The following is a 12,111-nucleotide window of genomic DNA, read 5'->3' as shown; positions in this document are numbered from 1 at the left end:
ACGTAAACCTAACTAACCTAAGGACATCACACACATCCATGCCCGAGGCAGGATTCGAACCTGCGTCGTAGCGGTCGCTTGGTTCCAGACTATAGCGCCTAGAACCGCTATTCTCCTAGAATCCTACCTGACGATGATTCTGAACTCACTAAAATTCTTAGGAACGGATTTCACAGGCGTTCTGTACATGGTCTCCTTTACACACTACCTGATAAAAATTGTCCGGACACTCGTATGTAATGCGGAGTCGACTACTGGATGTCACGAGAGGTGGACTCGCAAGTACAAAAGCAGGTGGAGAGTATCGTGTTGTCAGTAGAGAAGCAGTAAGAGTAGAATGGGTCGATCAGCAGAGTACTGTGACTTCGAACGTGGAATAGTCACTGGATGTCACTTTTGTAATAAATCCACCAGCGAAATTTCAGTCCTTCTAAAGCTGCCTAATTCGGATGTTGGCGATGTGAATGTGAAGCAGAAACGCGAAGGGGCAATCATATCTAAACTAAGATCAGCCAGGTCACAGTCGAACATTTCTGAGTGATTGTAAAAAATCTCACAAAGGCGGAAAGAATCGCTCGTGAGTTCCGAAGTGCGACCAGCAGTCCAGCCAGCACAATGACCGTGAGTAGGGAATTTAAAAGACTTGGCTACGACGGTCAAGTCACACAGTTATGTGAGCTAAGTGACGCTTGAGGCAGTGCAAATAGCGATGCTACTGTGGCCAGTGGATTCCTGTAAATGACTGATTTGGAGTGATAAATTACTCTACACCCTGTACCAATCCGTTGGAAGGATTTAGATTTGGTGAATTCCTGGAGAACATTATCTGCCATCATGTATGATAGTGATAGTGAAGTGCAGAGGGAGTGGGGGTGTTATGGCATGGGTGTGTTTTTAGCGATGAGGAATTTGCTCCATTATTACGTCTCAGAAAAAGCTAAATGCCGAAGGAGATCAACACGTTTTACAGGCTTGTGTACTATCTACAGCATCGGTAGAGGATTCGTCCGGAGACGACGGCTGACTGAGCAAGACGATACAGACTGCCATAAAATAGCACCTGAGAGGCAATGGTTCGTGGACAGTAACATTCCCGACCTGAAAACAACGGAACACCTTGGGAATGGGTCAGTTCACGATTTTGCTCCAGACCCCAGCAACCAACATCACTATCTTCTCTGGTTTCAGCTCTTGAGGAAAAAGAATACACCGCTATTAGTCTACAGATTAACAGACACCTCATTGAAAGCGTCCCGAACAAAGTTCAAGCCATCACAATGACGAAGGGTGGACCGCTTCACGCTAATATCCGCTAAGGGGTGTCCGAATACTTTTTATCAGGCGCTGCAGATGCGACAGTCTTTCCCTTGACTCGCCTAGTAAAACGCAGTAAGCCATTCAGCTTCCTTGCAACAGAACTTGTGTGTTCGTTCCGCTGCACGCAGCTGCGCAATGTTATGTCTAGACAGATTATCCTATCACGTGATGAAAGATGCGACACAGATATACAGCAAGGGATCAGGCAGGGAAGGACGGCTGTCCAAAAATTAAACGCTGTTCTTTAGTTCACAAAAATTAGTTTAAAGGTTAAAATTCATTTATACAAATTAATCGTTGAACCAGTAACAAGCTATGGCAGTGCCTTTATCTCACAGAAGGAAATAAAAAGAGACTTAGAGTTTTAGAAATGTATCACTTGAAAAGGGCCTGTAGAATTTCCCGACTTCACCAAGTAAGAAATGAGGAAATAAGAGAAAGGACAAAGACTCATTATAGTATTACTGATAAAATATAAGAAAGACAGCTATAATGGTTTGAGCATGTCAAATGAATGGATGAAGTCAGATGACCCAAGAAAGTACCTTCATGGCAACCAACTGGAAGGAGAAGAGGAAGACGACGAAAAGTGTGGCCAAGTGATATCCAAGAAGCGATGGAGAGTAGAGGAATGGAAGAGGATGAGGAAGAATGACGAGATCGTGACGTACGCCGACAGAGATGCTACAGTTGTAGCACCCCCACAATGAGAATACACTCCTGGAAATGGAAAAAAGAACACATTGACACCGGTGTGTCAGACCCACCATACTTGCTCCGGACACTGCGAGAGGGCTGTACAAGCAATGATCACACGCACGGCACAGCGGACACACCAGGAATCGCGGTGTTGGCCGTCGAATGGCGCTAGCTGCGCAGCATTTGTGCACCGCCGCCGTCAGTGTCAGCCAGTTTGCCGTGGCATACGGCGCTCCATCGCAGTCTTTAACACTGGTAGCATGCCGCGACAGCGTGGACGTGAACCGTATGTGCAGTTGACGGACTTTGAGCGAGGGCGTATAGTGGGCATGCGGGAGGCCGGGTGGACGTACCGCCGAATTGCTCAACACGTGGGGCGTGAGGTCTCCACAGTACATCGATGTTGTCGCCAGTGGTCGGCGGAAGGTGCACGTGCCCGTCGACCTGGGACCGGACCGCAGCGACGCACGGATGCACGCCAAGACCGTAGGATCCTACGCAGTGCCGTAGGGGACTGCACCGCCACTTCCCAGCAAATTAGGGACACTGTTGCTCCTGGGGTATCGGCGAGGACCATTCGCAACCGTCTCCATGAAGCTGGGCTACGGTCCCGCACACCGTTAGGCCGTCTTCCGCTCACGCCCCAACATCGTGCAGCCCGCCTCCAGTGGTGTAGCGACAGGCGTGAATGGAGGGACGAATGGAGACGTCTCGTCTTCAGCGATGAGAGTCGCTTCTGCCTTGGTGCCAATGATGGTCGTATGCGTGTTTGGCGCCGTGCAGGTGAGCGCCACAATCAGGACTGCATACGACTGAGGCACACAGGGCCAACACCCGGCATCATAGTGTGGGGAGCGATCTCCTACACTGGCCGTACACCACTGGTGATCGTCGAGGGGACACTGAATAGTGCACGGTACATCCAAACCGTCATCGAACCCATCGTTCTAACATTCCTAGACCGGCAAGGGAACTTGCTGTTCCAACAGGACAATGCACGTCCGCATGTATCCCGTGCCACCCAACGTGCTCTAGAAGGTGTAAGTCAACTACCCTGGCCAGTAAGATCTCCGGATCTGTCCCCCATTGAGCATGTTTGGGACTGGATGAAGCGTCGTCTCACGCGGTCTGCACGTCCAGCACGAACACTGGTCCAACTGAGGCGCCAGGTGGAAATGGTATGGCAAGCCGTTCCACAGGACTACATCCAGCATCTCTACGATCGCCTCCATGGGAGAATAGCAGCCTGCATTGCTGCGAAAGGTGGATATACACTGTACTAGTGCCGACATTGTGCATGCTCTGTTGCCTGTGTCTATGTGCCTGTGGTTCTGTCAGTGTGATCATGTGATGTATCTGACCCCAGGAATGTGTCAATAAAGTTTCCCCTTCCTGGGACAATGAATTCACGGTGTTCTTATTTCAATTTCCAGGAGTGTAGTAGACTAAATTCTTGTTTCTGAATCAATCTGCATAGCATAAAATAATATATATTCGCACATTACAGGCATATTCCTCTTTCCCATCCGCATTCACTTACAGCTATCCACGTTTAAAATAAGCTGCCATTCATTGCACCATATGCGTGCACGTCATCCTGGTCTCCCGCCCCCCTCCCCCTCCCCCATAGTCACTTAACCAAGACACTTTCCTGTACACGGTAACGTTGCCAGCAAACAACCTCAGATTGCCGTCGACAGATTGCTGCCTACCGGGTGATTATAATTAAAGTGCAACTACTTACAGAAGTCTATTGTGGGTTGTAATTATCGTATGGCAGCGAAACTTGGCAGATACGCTAATGTGTTAATATTGTATCAATTTACGATAAAAAAATAGTTCCAATTTTGGCCACCAATTGCAAATCTGGCTCTGTGAATGAAAGAAAGACGTATAGAAACGTTTCCATATGTAATGTTTAGGAACGGGACGTGGTCGGAAAGATCAAACAAGTGAGAAAGAGATAATGACGATTTTGTTATTAACTGGCGTTTTCACAATTCGTTCAGAAACGTCGATGAGATGCTGCATCCGTAAAATACGTGATCAACAATTGCTCGCAGCAGTTCCGGCGCATTCTGAACAATGTGTTCCTGTATATTGGCCTTCAGATCAGGTAGAGATCGAACGTGTCCTTGGTAAACGAGTTCTTTTAGATATTCCCAGGGCAAAATGTCACATGGATTCATATCAGGGTATCTTGTAGGCCATGCGTCTGGAAAACCTCTGGAGATAACACGTTCGTGGAATGTTGCATTAAGCAGATCTTTCAATGGGCGGGCATCATCAGGTGTTGCCCCATCTTGGATTAAAACCATGGTTTCCACATAGTTGCGCTCCTATAAAGCAGGAATCACATGCTGGAAAAGGAGGAATCGATAAAGATCAGGCACCACGGTTCACGTGACAGGCCCTCTAGGTGTATTCTCTCCAAAGAAGAACGGGGCGAGAGTAAAGGTGCTTGTGAATCCACACCACACAGTCACATACGGCGAGTACAGTGGATCTTCGTGTACAGCATACGGTTTAACAGTACCCCTAATTCTACATTTCTGTATATTCACTGCAACCTGAAGTACAAAATGTACCTCGTCACTCAATAGAATATCGCCCAGCCACATGTCATTAACTTCGATCCGTGCGAGGCAAATTCAGAACGTTGCTTTGGATGATGAGGTTCGGTTGCTGCACCGTTTGTATCTTGTACTGGTACCAGTCCAAAATAGATAGCAAAATGTTCAGCACCGTTTACCATGGGACGGACAGTTCTCGTGTCACTGCACGAACACTAACACTACCCGTGCTTCACTGTCAATTACAGCAACAGTAACCTCATCAATAACTTCCACTGGAATAATACGCTTTCCTCTTCCAGGTGCCACACAAGCTCGCCCGTGTATTCAAATCTTTAAACCATTTAATGACATCGGTCGTCTCCTCATACCCTTCAGGCGACGATACGCTCTCAATGCAGCACTGTAATTGTTTCGGCTCATATGAAACAGTTTCACAGACAGTGCACGGTCTCTCTTCTCGACAGCAATACTGTCCACTCACATTAAGGCTCGTCAGATGGCAGTGAGGATGTTACACCATCATGCAAACGGCGTAAAGCGTCAGATTGCCACCTGGCGGCCAAATTTGGAACTCATCTATTTCCAGCATAAATCGGTTCCGCGTTAGCATTAGTATATCTACCAAGTTCCGCTGTCATACAATAATTACGGCCCACACTGGATCTCCTCGAGTAACTGCACTTTAATTATAACCACTCTGACATGGAGAGCAGGAATATCGTCACTCTTTCCTAGAGCATTCCTAAAGTTACCTTTCTCTCTGATGCGCGCTCGCCATCCAGGACAACGTACTGGGTTCCTATTAGTCAAAAAGAATTCGAGCCAGTCGCTTATTTGAGAGCCGTTCTGCTTCTTAACATGCATCCATGGTCCACAGGACATTGTACGTCAAAGGGGCGAGTTACGGAGAGCACGAGCGTTGCTTTCTAAATCACTCACTTTTAGACAGTATCTTTCTCTCTCTAGGGCATTAGTCATAATTGTTCTTGTAATATGATTGTCTTGTGTCGAATAGCTGTAATATGTAAAAAGAATTTTTTTACATTTATTTGTCTTTATTAATATTCATCACTTAATTAATTAAATGAATCGTTTTTTTACAAATTACAAGTGAAAAAAACGCATACATTTTGTTAGCATTTTAATGAACCTAATATACACTGGTGTGTAATTAATATACATTGGTATGTAAAAATTAAGGACGAAATTAACTTTCGCCTCCCCACACTATAGCTCTTGGCTCACCAAAACGATCATGTTTGACTATGTTCCTGGGTGGATTACGTGTCCCCATCTCTCACCACATGTGGGTCCGTCCATCATTGTTCGATATGATACTTTTAGTGGACTTGGTGTTATAATGTGGGGAGGCATAATGTTGCATGGGCGTACTGACATCCAAATCTTTGAACACGGTGCAGTCGCCAAACAACGTTACTGTGACGCTGTTCTCCTTCCCCATGTGAGTCTTTTCAGAGCTGCATTCTGCCGTGATTTCATTTATATGGATGCGACCGCATCGTGTGGAGTAGGTGGAGGTGCTCTTGGTACATCTACATACAGATACATTCTCCGGAAGCCACCATACGGTGCGCGGCGGAGAGTACCTTGCACCACTACTAGTCATTTCCTTTCCTGTTCCACTCGCAAATAGAGTGAGTGAAAAACAACTGTCTGTATGCCTGGGTATGAGCTCTAATTTCTCTAACCTTATCTTCTTGGTTCTTACGCTAAATGTACGTTGGCGGTAGTAGAATCGTTCCGAAGTCAGACTTGAATGTCGGTCTTTTCAATTTTTCTCAGTAGTGCTCTTTGAAAAGAAAGTCGTCTTCACTCCAGTGATTCCCCTTTGAGTTCCCAAAGCGTCTTCTTAGCTCTTGCGTGTTGTGCGAACCTACTGGTAATAGATCTAGCAGCCCGACCCTGAATAGCTCCTATGTCTCCCTTTAATAGGACCTGGTTGGATTCCAAAACAAAAGGAGCACTCAAGAATAGTTCGCACTAATGTCCAATATGCGGCCTACTTTGCAGATGAGCCATACTTTCCTAAAACTCTCCCAATAAAGCGAAGCCGACCTTTCGCCTACCCTTCTACAATCCTTACAGGCTCGTTCCATTTCATATCGCTTTGCAGCGTTACGCTTATATACTTAAACGAGAGGATACTCAGTGAATGGACTGGCCTGCTCGTCCCCCGACTTAAATCCCATGGAGCACATTTGGGATGCTTTGGGGAACTGTATTACAGAACGTCCAAGTGCACCAACAATCATCGAAAGTTGTCAGTCATGCTGGTGGAGGAATGGGGCGCCCTGCCCTACCACAATAACTCTTTAGCAACCTTACGGCCAGCATGGCAGCACGTTGCAGAACATACACTGCCGTCTGTGATGATAAAACACCCCATTAAGAACTGCCTCCCGTCTTTTGTAATGTCCAGGGCACCATCATAAATCGCGGTGCCTTCAGTACAGTAGTTATCTTTGAGTAGAAGTGTCATTTCAGTTCGTCTTATTGCGTTTTTCTTTTAGTTAGCGTATGTTCAAAATCGTTCAAATGGCTCTGAGCACTATGGGACTTAACATCTGAGGTCATCAGTCCCCTAGAACTTAGAACTACTTAAACCTAACTAACCTAAGGACATCACACACATCCATGCCCGAGGCAGGATTCGAACCTGCGACCGTAGCAGTGGCGCTGTTCCAGACTGAAGCGCCTAGAACCGCTCGGCCACCCCAGCCGGCAGTTGGCATATGTACTGCACTGTAGCAGTTCTTTCTAAGTATGGTGCGAGTTTCATCGAGCAATGATACTTGACAGTGACACATCATGCGGAAGTTACTTTCGTCCTTGACTTTGGCTCACAAGTATTTGGTAATGACATCTTTATCTACTGGAAGCACAAAGAAATCGAAATACAGAGCCGAACTTAACAAGACGTCCGTATTGTGTTTTCAGACGCCGCCGCCATGAAGCCCGCAGCAGCACTTGTCGCCGCCACCCTTCTCATCGCCGTCATCCTGTTCCACAGGTAAGGACTTCACTTCTGCGTAGAATATGCCTTACGGGTTGTTATAGTATCTCTCTTCCGAATATTTTGCTTCATCGTTCTCTATCGTGGGCGATTCCCGAGATTATTACATTTAGAATTGGTAAGGGCATAAATAAACTATAATCTCGAGGCCTTCCAGAAGTGCTAGACACATGATATTCGATCTGTTTTGCAAGTCACACGTAGAAGTAATCGCGAATTTCTCCTTTATTTGACCAGTTGGTTCTGTCAGGTTTTACTGGGAGACAACTGACATACCTCGGCTTCTCCCACTGCTTGTTTAAGAGTGAAAGAAAGAAAAACGTTGTAGTCTCTTTTATGGCGTATCCAGTCTGGTATGAACTGCTATCATGTTTTACAAACTAAAAGTAAAATACTCCGTAACCGTGTAAGCTGGGGGTGTCCAGTACCGTTTCTGTCTGTCGCAGCTTGAGGTGACATATTCCTCCTGTCGAAAATTTCTCCTGAATAGTTTTCGAAAGATTTTTCTTCTATTGTTTACATGCGAGAGAACGTGATAAGGTATATCGAAGTTTTAAGTCTTTAAGACGTGTTTCATTCTAACAGAATACAGCGGCGTGAGAAGTCAGCGTAAGCCTTTGGAGTAGTTTTTGATTACCACGCTGTGTTCGGAACTCGGCATCAGTCTATGATATGCTACTCGGTGGCAAGAATAAAAGACACGATTTGCGAAAAGCTAGTTTCTGATTATACGACTCTGATCTTGGAAACAGTTGATAAACACGACGAATACTCCTGCAAGGGGCTCTGCGGACAGCGTGTGTTGCTAATAGCGTAATATCTCTAGTGTGTGACACGAGAAATAGGACCGCATACTTGCCAACGAGAATGATGCATGCAAGTAAAGCATATAGGCGCTCGCAACGCGTCTCGAAATTCAGATGCACTCACATTTTTTGAGTCTTTAGTTCCTGGGAAACTTTATTCCTCTTTGAGAGGACGGGTATTCCCACTAAGTTGGTCACTACACTCCTCAGGCAAACTTGAAGTACTAACACTTCATTATGTTTTGGTGTCACTCTTGTATGAGGATACAGGAACTCAGAATTCAGTGTTGCGTAAATACATTGACGGAAGTACTCATTCTTCCATGCTGACTTATAGCCGTAGCAAATATCCAAAGACGAATTCCAGACTGCAGTATCTTGCAACGAGCGATCATTTCAAGAGCTTCGTAAATTTGCGGCTAAAACTTCAGAAATAAGGTATTCAGTTTCTGCTACCTACGAATACTATCCGTATGACAAATTCTTGTAAATGAAAGCTCGATACATATGGATCATGTGAGCTTTCAGGGATCAGTTTTCTACAAAGATCAGGCGCTTATCATGGCGTTATGGTTCCGCTAGAGATCACAGAAAAGTAAGATAATCTCGAGAAATAGCCGTTAGTCGTTATAAAGGAGTTTTACAATAATATGCTACCATCAGGAGATTTCCAGGAACAGTCTTATACTACTCATGTCTTTAGAGTGGAAAATTATAGACTCTTGGGTACTTTGAGATCAGGAAAAAGTGACTGGAAGCAAATACTTCAGCGGTATGAGGTATCAAATGAGAAATGTGCATGAGACACCCTTCTGCAAACTCCTTACGTTTCATTAAAAAAGAAATTCTTGCCGCATCGATATTGGTGGCAATACTTTGAAAAGTAATAGACAATGGTCTACGATGTGACCACTACCGGTATTTACAGTTGATGACTGCATTTTTTAGACACGGCTTACTCGTTACAAGAAGTTAGAGACGTATTTGATGACGCTGTATTTGATTCCCAGAAGCCTGATTTAAGTACAGGGCAGCGTTTTCCAGTAGGCGTCATACTAGTTGAAAGGAAGAATAATTGTTTCATATGAGTCACCGAGGGCCGGCCAAAGACCTCAAGAAGGAATTGTTCGTAAAGTGAATTGAAGCAGGTGGGGTCGGATCGCGTGCGACAAGATTCATTCATATCATTCGTCAATTTGTCGTAGAAGGCGATACAGCCACCTCTCAGCGTTTTAGGAATTTTTTAGGATTTTACAGCGTATGGTTGCATTTACTTAATAGTTTCATAATTACTTTTAAAATTAATGTATTAAGAAGAACTGCTATTTTAGTAATACTTGATGAGATCTGATTGACTGTCGTATGAAATCAATTTGCTGGTTTGCACGCAGTTTAAATAATATATGACTGATATCACTTATTGTTAGGAATTTTCGTTGAAGGTGGCTTGAGAATGAATTATGATTAAATCACATACTAATTATGGAAGTTACAAACTTTTTATTTACCTTAATTATGTGGAACGAGAACTTCGAGGGCATGTGTGGCAATATTTGCACATAACATTACTCTTTACTGTGCCGATGGTGATAATAAGATATTTTTAAATGCGTCGTTTTCAGCAGTATTCTTCACTAAGTCATCGACTGATCGATTGTGTCATTATATTTAACATTAGCGTGTCCCTTAATCTACATAAATTGTACCTTCTTCCTTTGTGGCTTTCATAAAGTCCGCTAGCAGTGCAATAATTTCCTTGCGAAGCCAACACTGCCACCCCCCACACACGCTTCCTTTCATTTCCAAAGTGACGATTCCTTGCTGTCTGACAATGTGTCCTGTCAACCGATCTCTTAGCTCGAGTCAAGATGTGCGACAACTTTATTTTTTCTCCAATTCGATTCAGTACCTCACTCATTAGTTATTCGATCTAGCTACCTAACATTCAACTTTCTTCTGTAGCGCTGCATTTTGAAAGCGTCCATGATCCGCTTTTGTTCAAAATGGTTCAAATGGCTCTGAGCACTATGGGACACAACTGCTGAGGTCATTAGTCCCCTAGAACTTAGAACTACTTAAACCTAACTAACCTAAGGACATCACAAACATCCATGCCCGAGGCAGGATTCGAACCTGCGACCGTAGCGGTCTCGCGGTTCCAGACTGCAGCGCCAGAACCGCGCGGCCACTTCGGCCGGCCCGCTTTTGTAAATTGATTATTGTCCACTTTTCACTCCCGTACTAGGCTACCTTCATAAAAGATTTCCTAACATGCTATTGCTAGTCTGCATTTTATATCCTCTGTATTTTGGCCATCAACGTTATTTTCTGCACAAAATGCAGAACTGATCGACTACTTTTAATGTTCCATTTTTTTAAAAATCTAATTCGCTCAGTATCACCTGATTTAAGTCGACTACATTCCATTACTCTTGTTTTGTCGGTATTCATGTTATAACGCGGATGTTTCACAAATTTTTCTTTCTGTCAGAGCGGAAGCCAACCCAATATCCCGGTCTTGCGAAGGGGCTAACTGTGTCGTCGATCTGACACGTTGCGAATACGGTGAAGTGACGGACTTCTTCGGACGCAAAGTCTGCGCCAAGGTATGTATGGCTTGATAGTCTAGTTGTTATTTCAAGAGTCAAATTCACTGTGCTGAGTTTTCATGTAGATCGTGGTTCATGCAGGTAATGGAAATAGCCCTACATGGCTGGCACATTTTTTATTTACATCTACAAAATTGTTCACCATGGCAGTGCTTAAAATGCCTCTTTTTGCTTTCAAGATATCGTCACAGTAGTCATTAGACATATATTTCAGATGTTTTTTTTTATTTCAGGGTCAGCTGAGGTTACGCGGATTCCATAACTATAATTTTAATTATTGTCACATTAATCATCTGCCTTTCTACTTATTTTTCAGAGCTGGTGCTACTAGGTGTGCGAAGACTAAGCAGTATCATTTATTTTCTTTTCCTTTGCAGTTAGTAAGGCGTACGTGCTATTAGGTCCTTGGAAAAAATTTTCGTAAATAACACTGTATGTCACTTTCGCTCTCTCTTTGTGTTTCCGCAGGCGACTTGCATGCAGTTTAAGATGAACTTCTGAACAAGAAGGAAGGTACACATCAGCTAGCATAAGTTCACTAATAAAAATTTATTATTTTTTATTGGGCATGATTTAATTCAGCAACAGCCTAAATGATAGATTCCAAAATCTTGCCATTCCTTGCAGAAAAATAGTCACAGTTCATTAAGAGATTCCGGTGGGGCGGGTGGGGGTGGCGGTGTGGTAGGGGGTGGTGTGGGAGGACATCATTGTATCCTTAATTTTATTTTACCACGCCGGTGACTACTGTGTCTCGACAGTATCCAAAGCTTGAAATTTAGGAGGGCTCGAAAGACAATTTATTTCACTTCTGTTCTCACCAAAGTAACGTTTGTCAGTCGTTCATATGGGCAAATTTTCGTCGTGGAAGATACAGGGTACGATACCTATGTTATAGATAGACATAATAGTCTAAAATGATTCTTTGCACCACACTATGACTTGAGAATGACCGTAGAACCCCCTGTAGACTACAGTATGTCAGCCTGAATCATTAAACAGCATCCCATATTTTAGACTTAGTGAAGCTCCGGACTTTTCTTTACCATAATCTTGACGCAGTCCAAGTA

The 12,111-nt window shown here is 44.2% G+C and overlaps 1 protein-coding gene across 4 annotated transcripts in view; it reads left to right on the top strand.

Annotated features, from left to right (window-relative positions):
- The window catches only part of LOC126480816 (neuroparsin-A), a 153,461-nt gene that overhangs the window by 109,994 nt on the left and 31,356 nt on the right, over positions 1–12,111 (top strand). For all 4 annotated transcript variants that reach the window (XM_050104146.1, XM_050104149.1, XM_050104147.1 and 1 more), the window contains exons 3-4: positions 7,551–7,623; positions 10,924–11,038. In XM_050104146.1, the coding sequence (XP_049960103.1) occupies positions 7,562–7,623; positions 10,924–11,038 (177 nt within the window). In that variant the 5' untranslated portion in view covers positions 7,551–7,561. The remainder of the gene's footprint in view (positions 1–7,550; positions 7,624–10,923; positions 11,039–12,111) is intronic.

This window comes from Schistocerca serialis, chromosome 5, assembly GCF_023864345.2.
Source record: "Schistocerca serialis cubense isolate TAMUIC-IGC-003099 chromosome 5, iqSchSeri2.2, whole genome shotgun sequence".
NCBI classification, from domain to species: Eukaryota; Metazoa; Arthropoda; class Insecta; order Orthoptera; family Acrididae; genus Schistocerca; species Schistocerca serialis.
The sequence above is the reverse complement of the archived record's forward strand: the minus strand, read 5'-3'. Positions and strand labels throughout refer to the sequence as shown.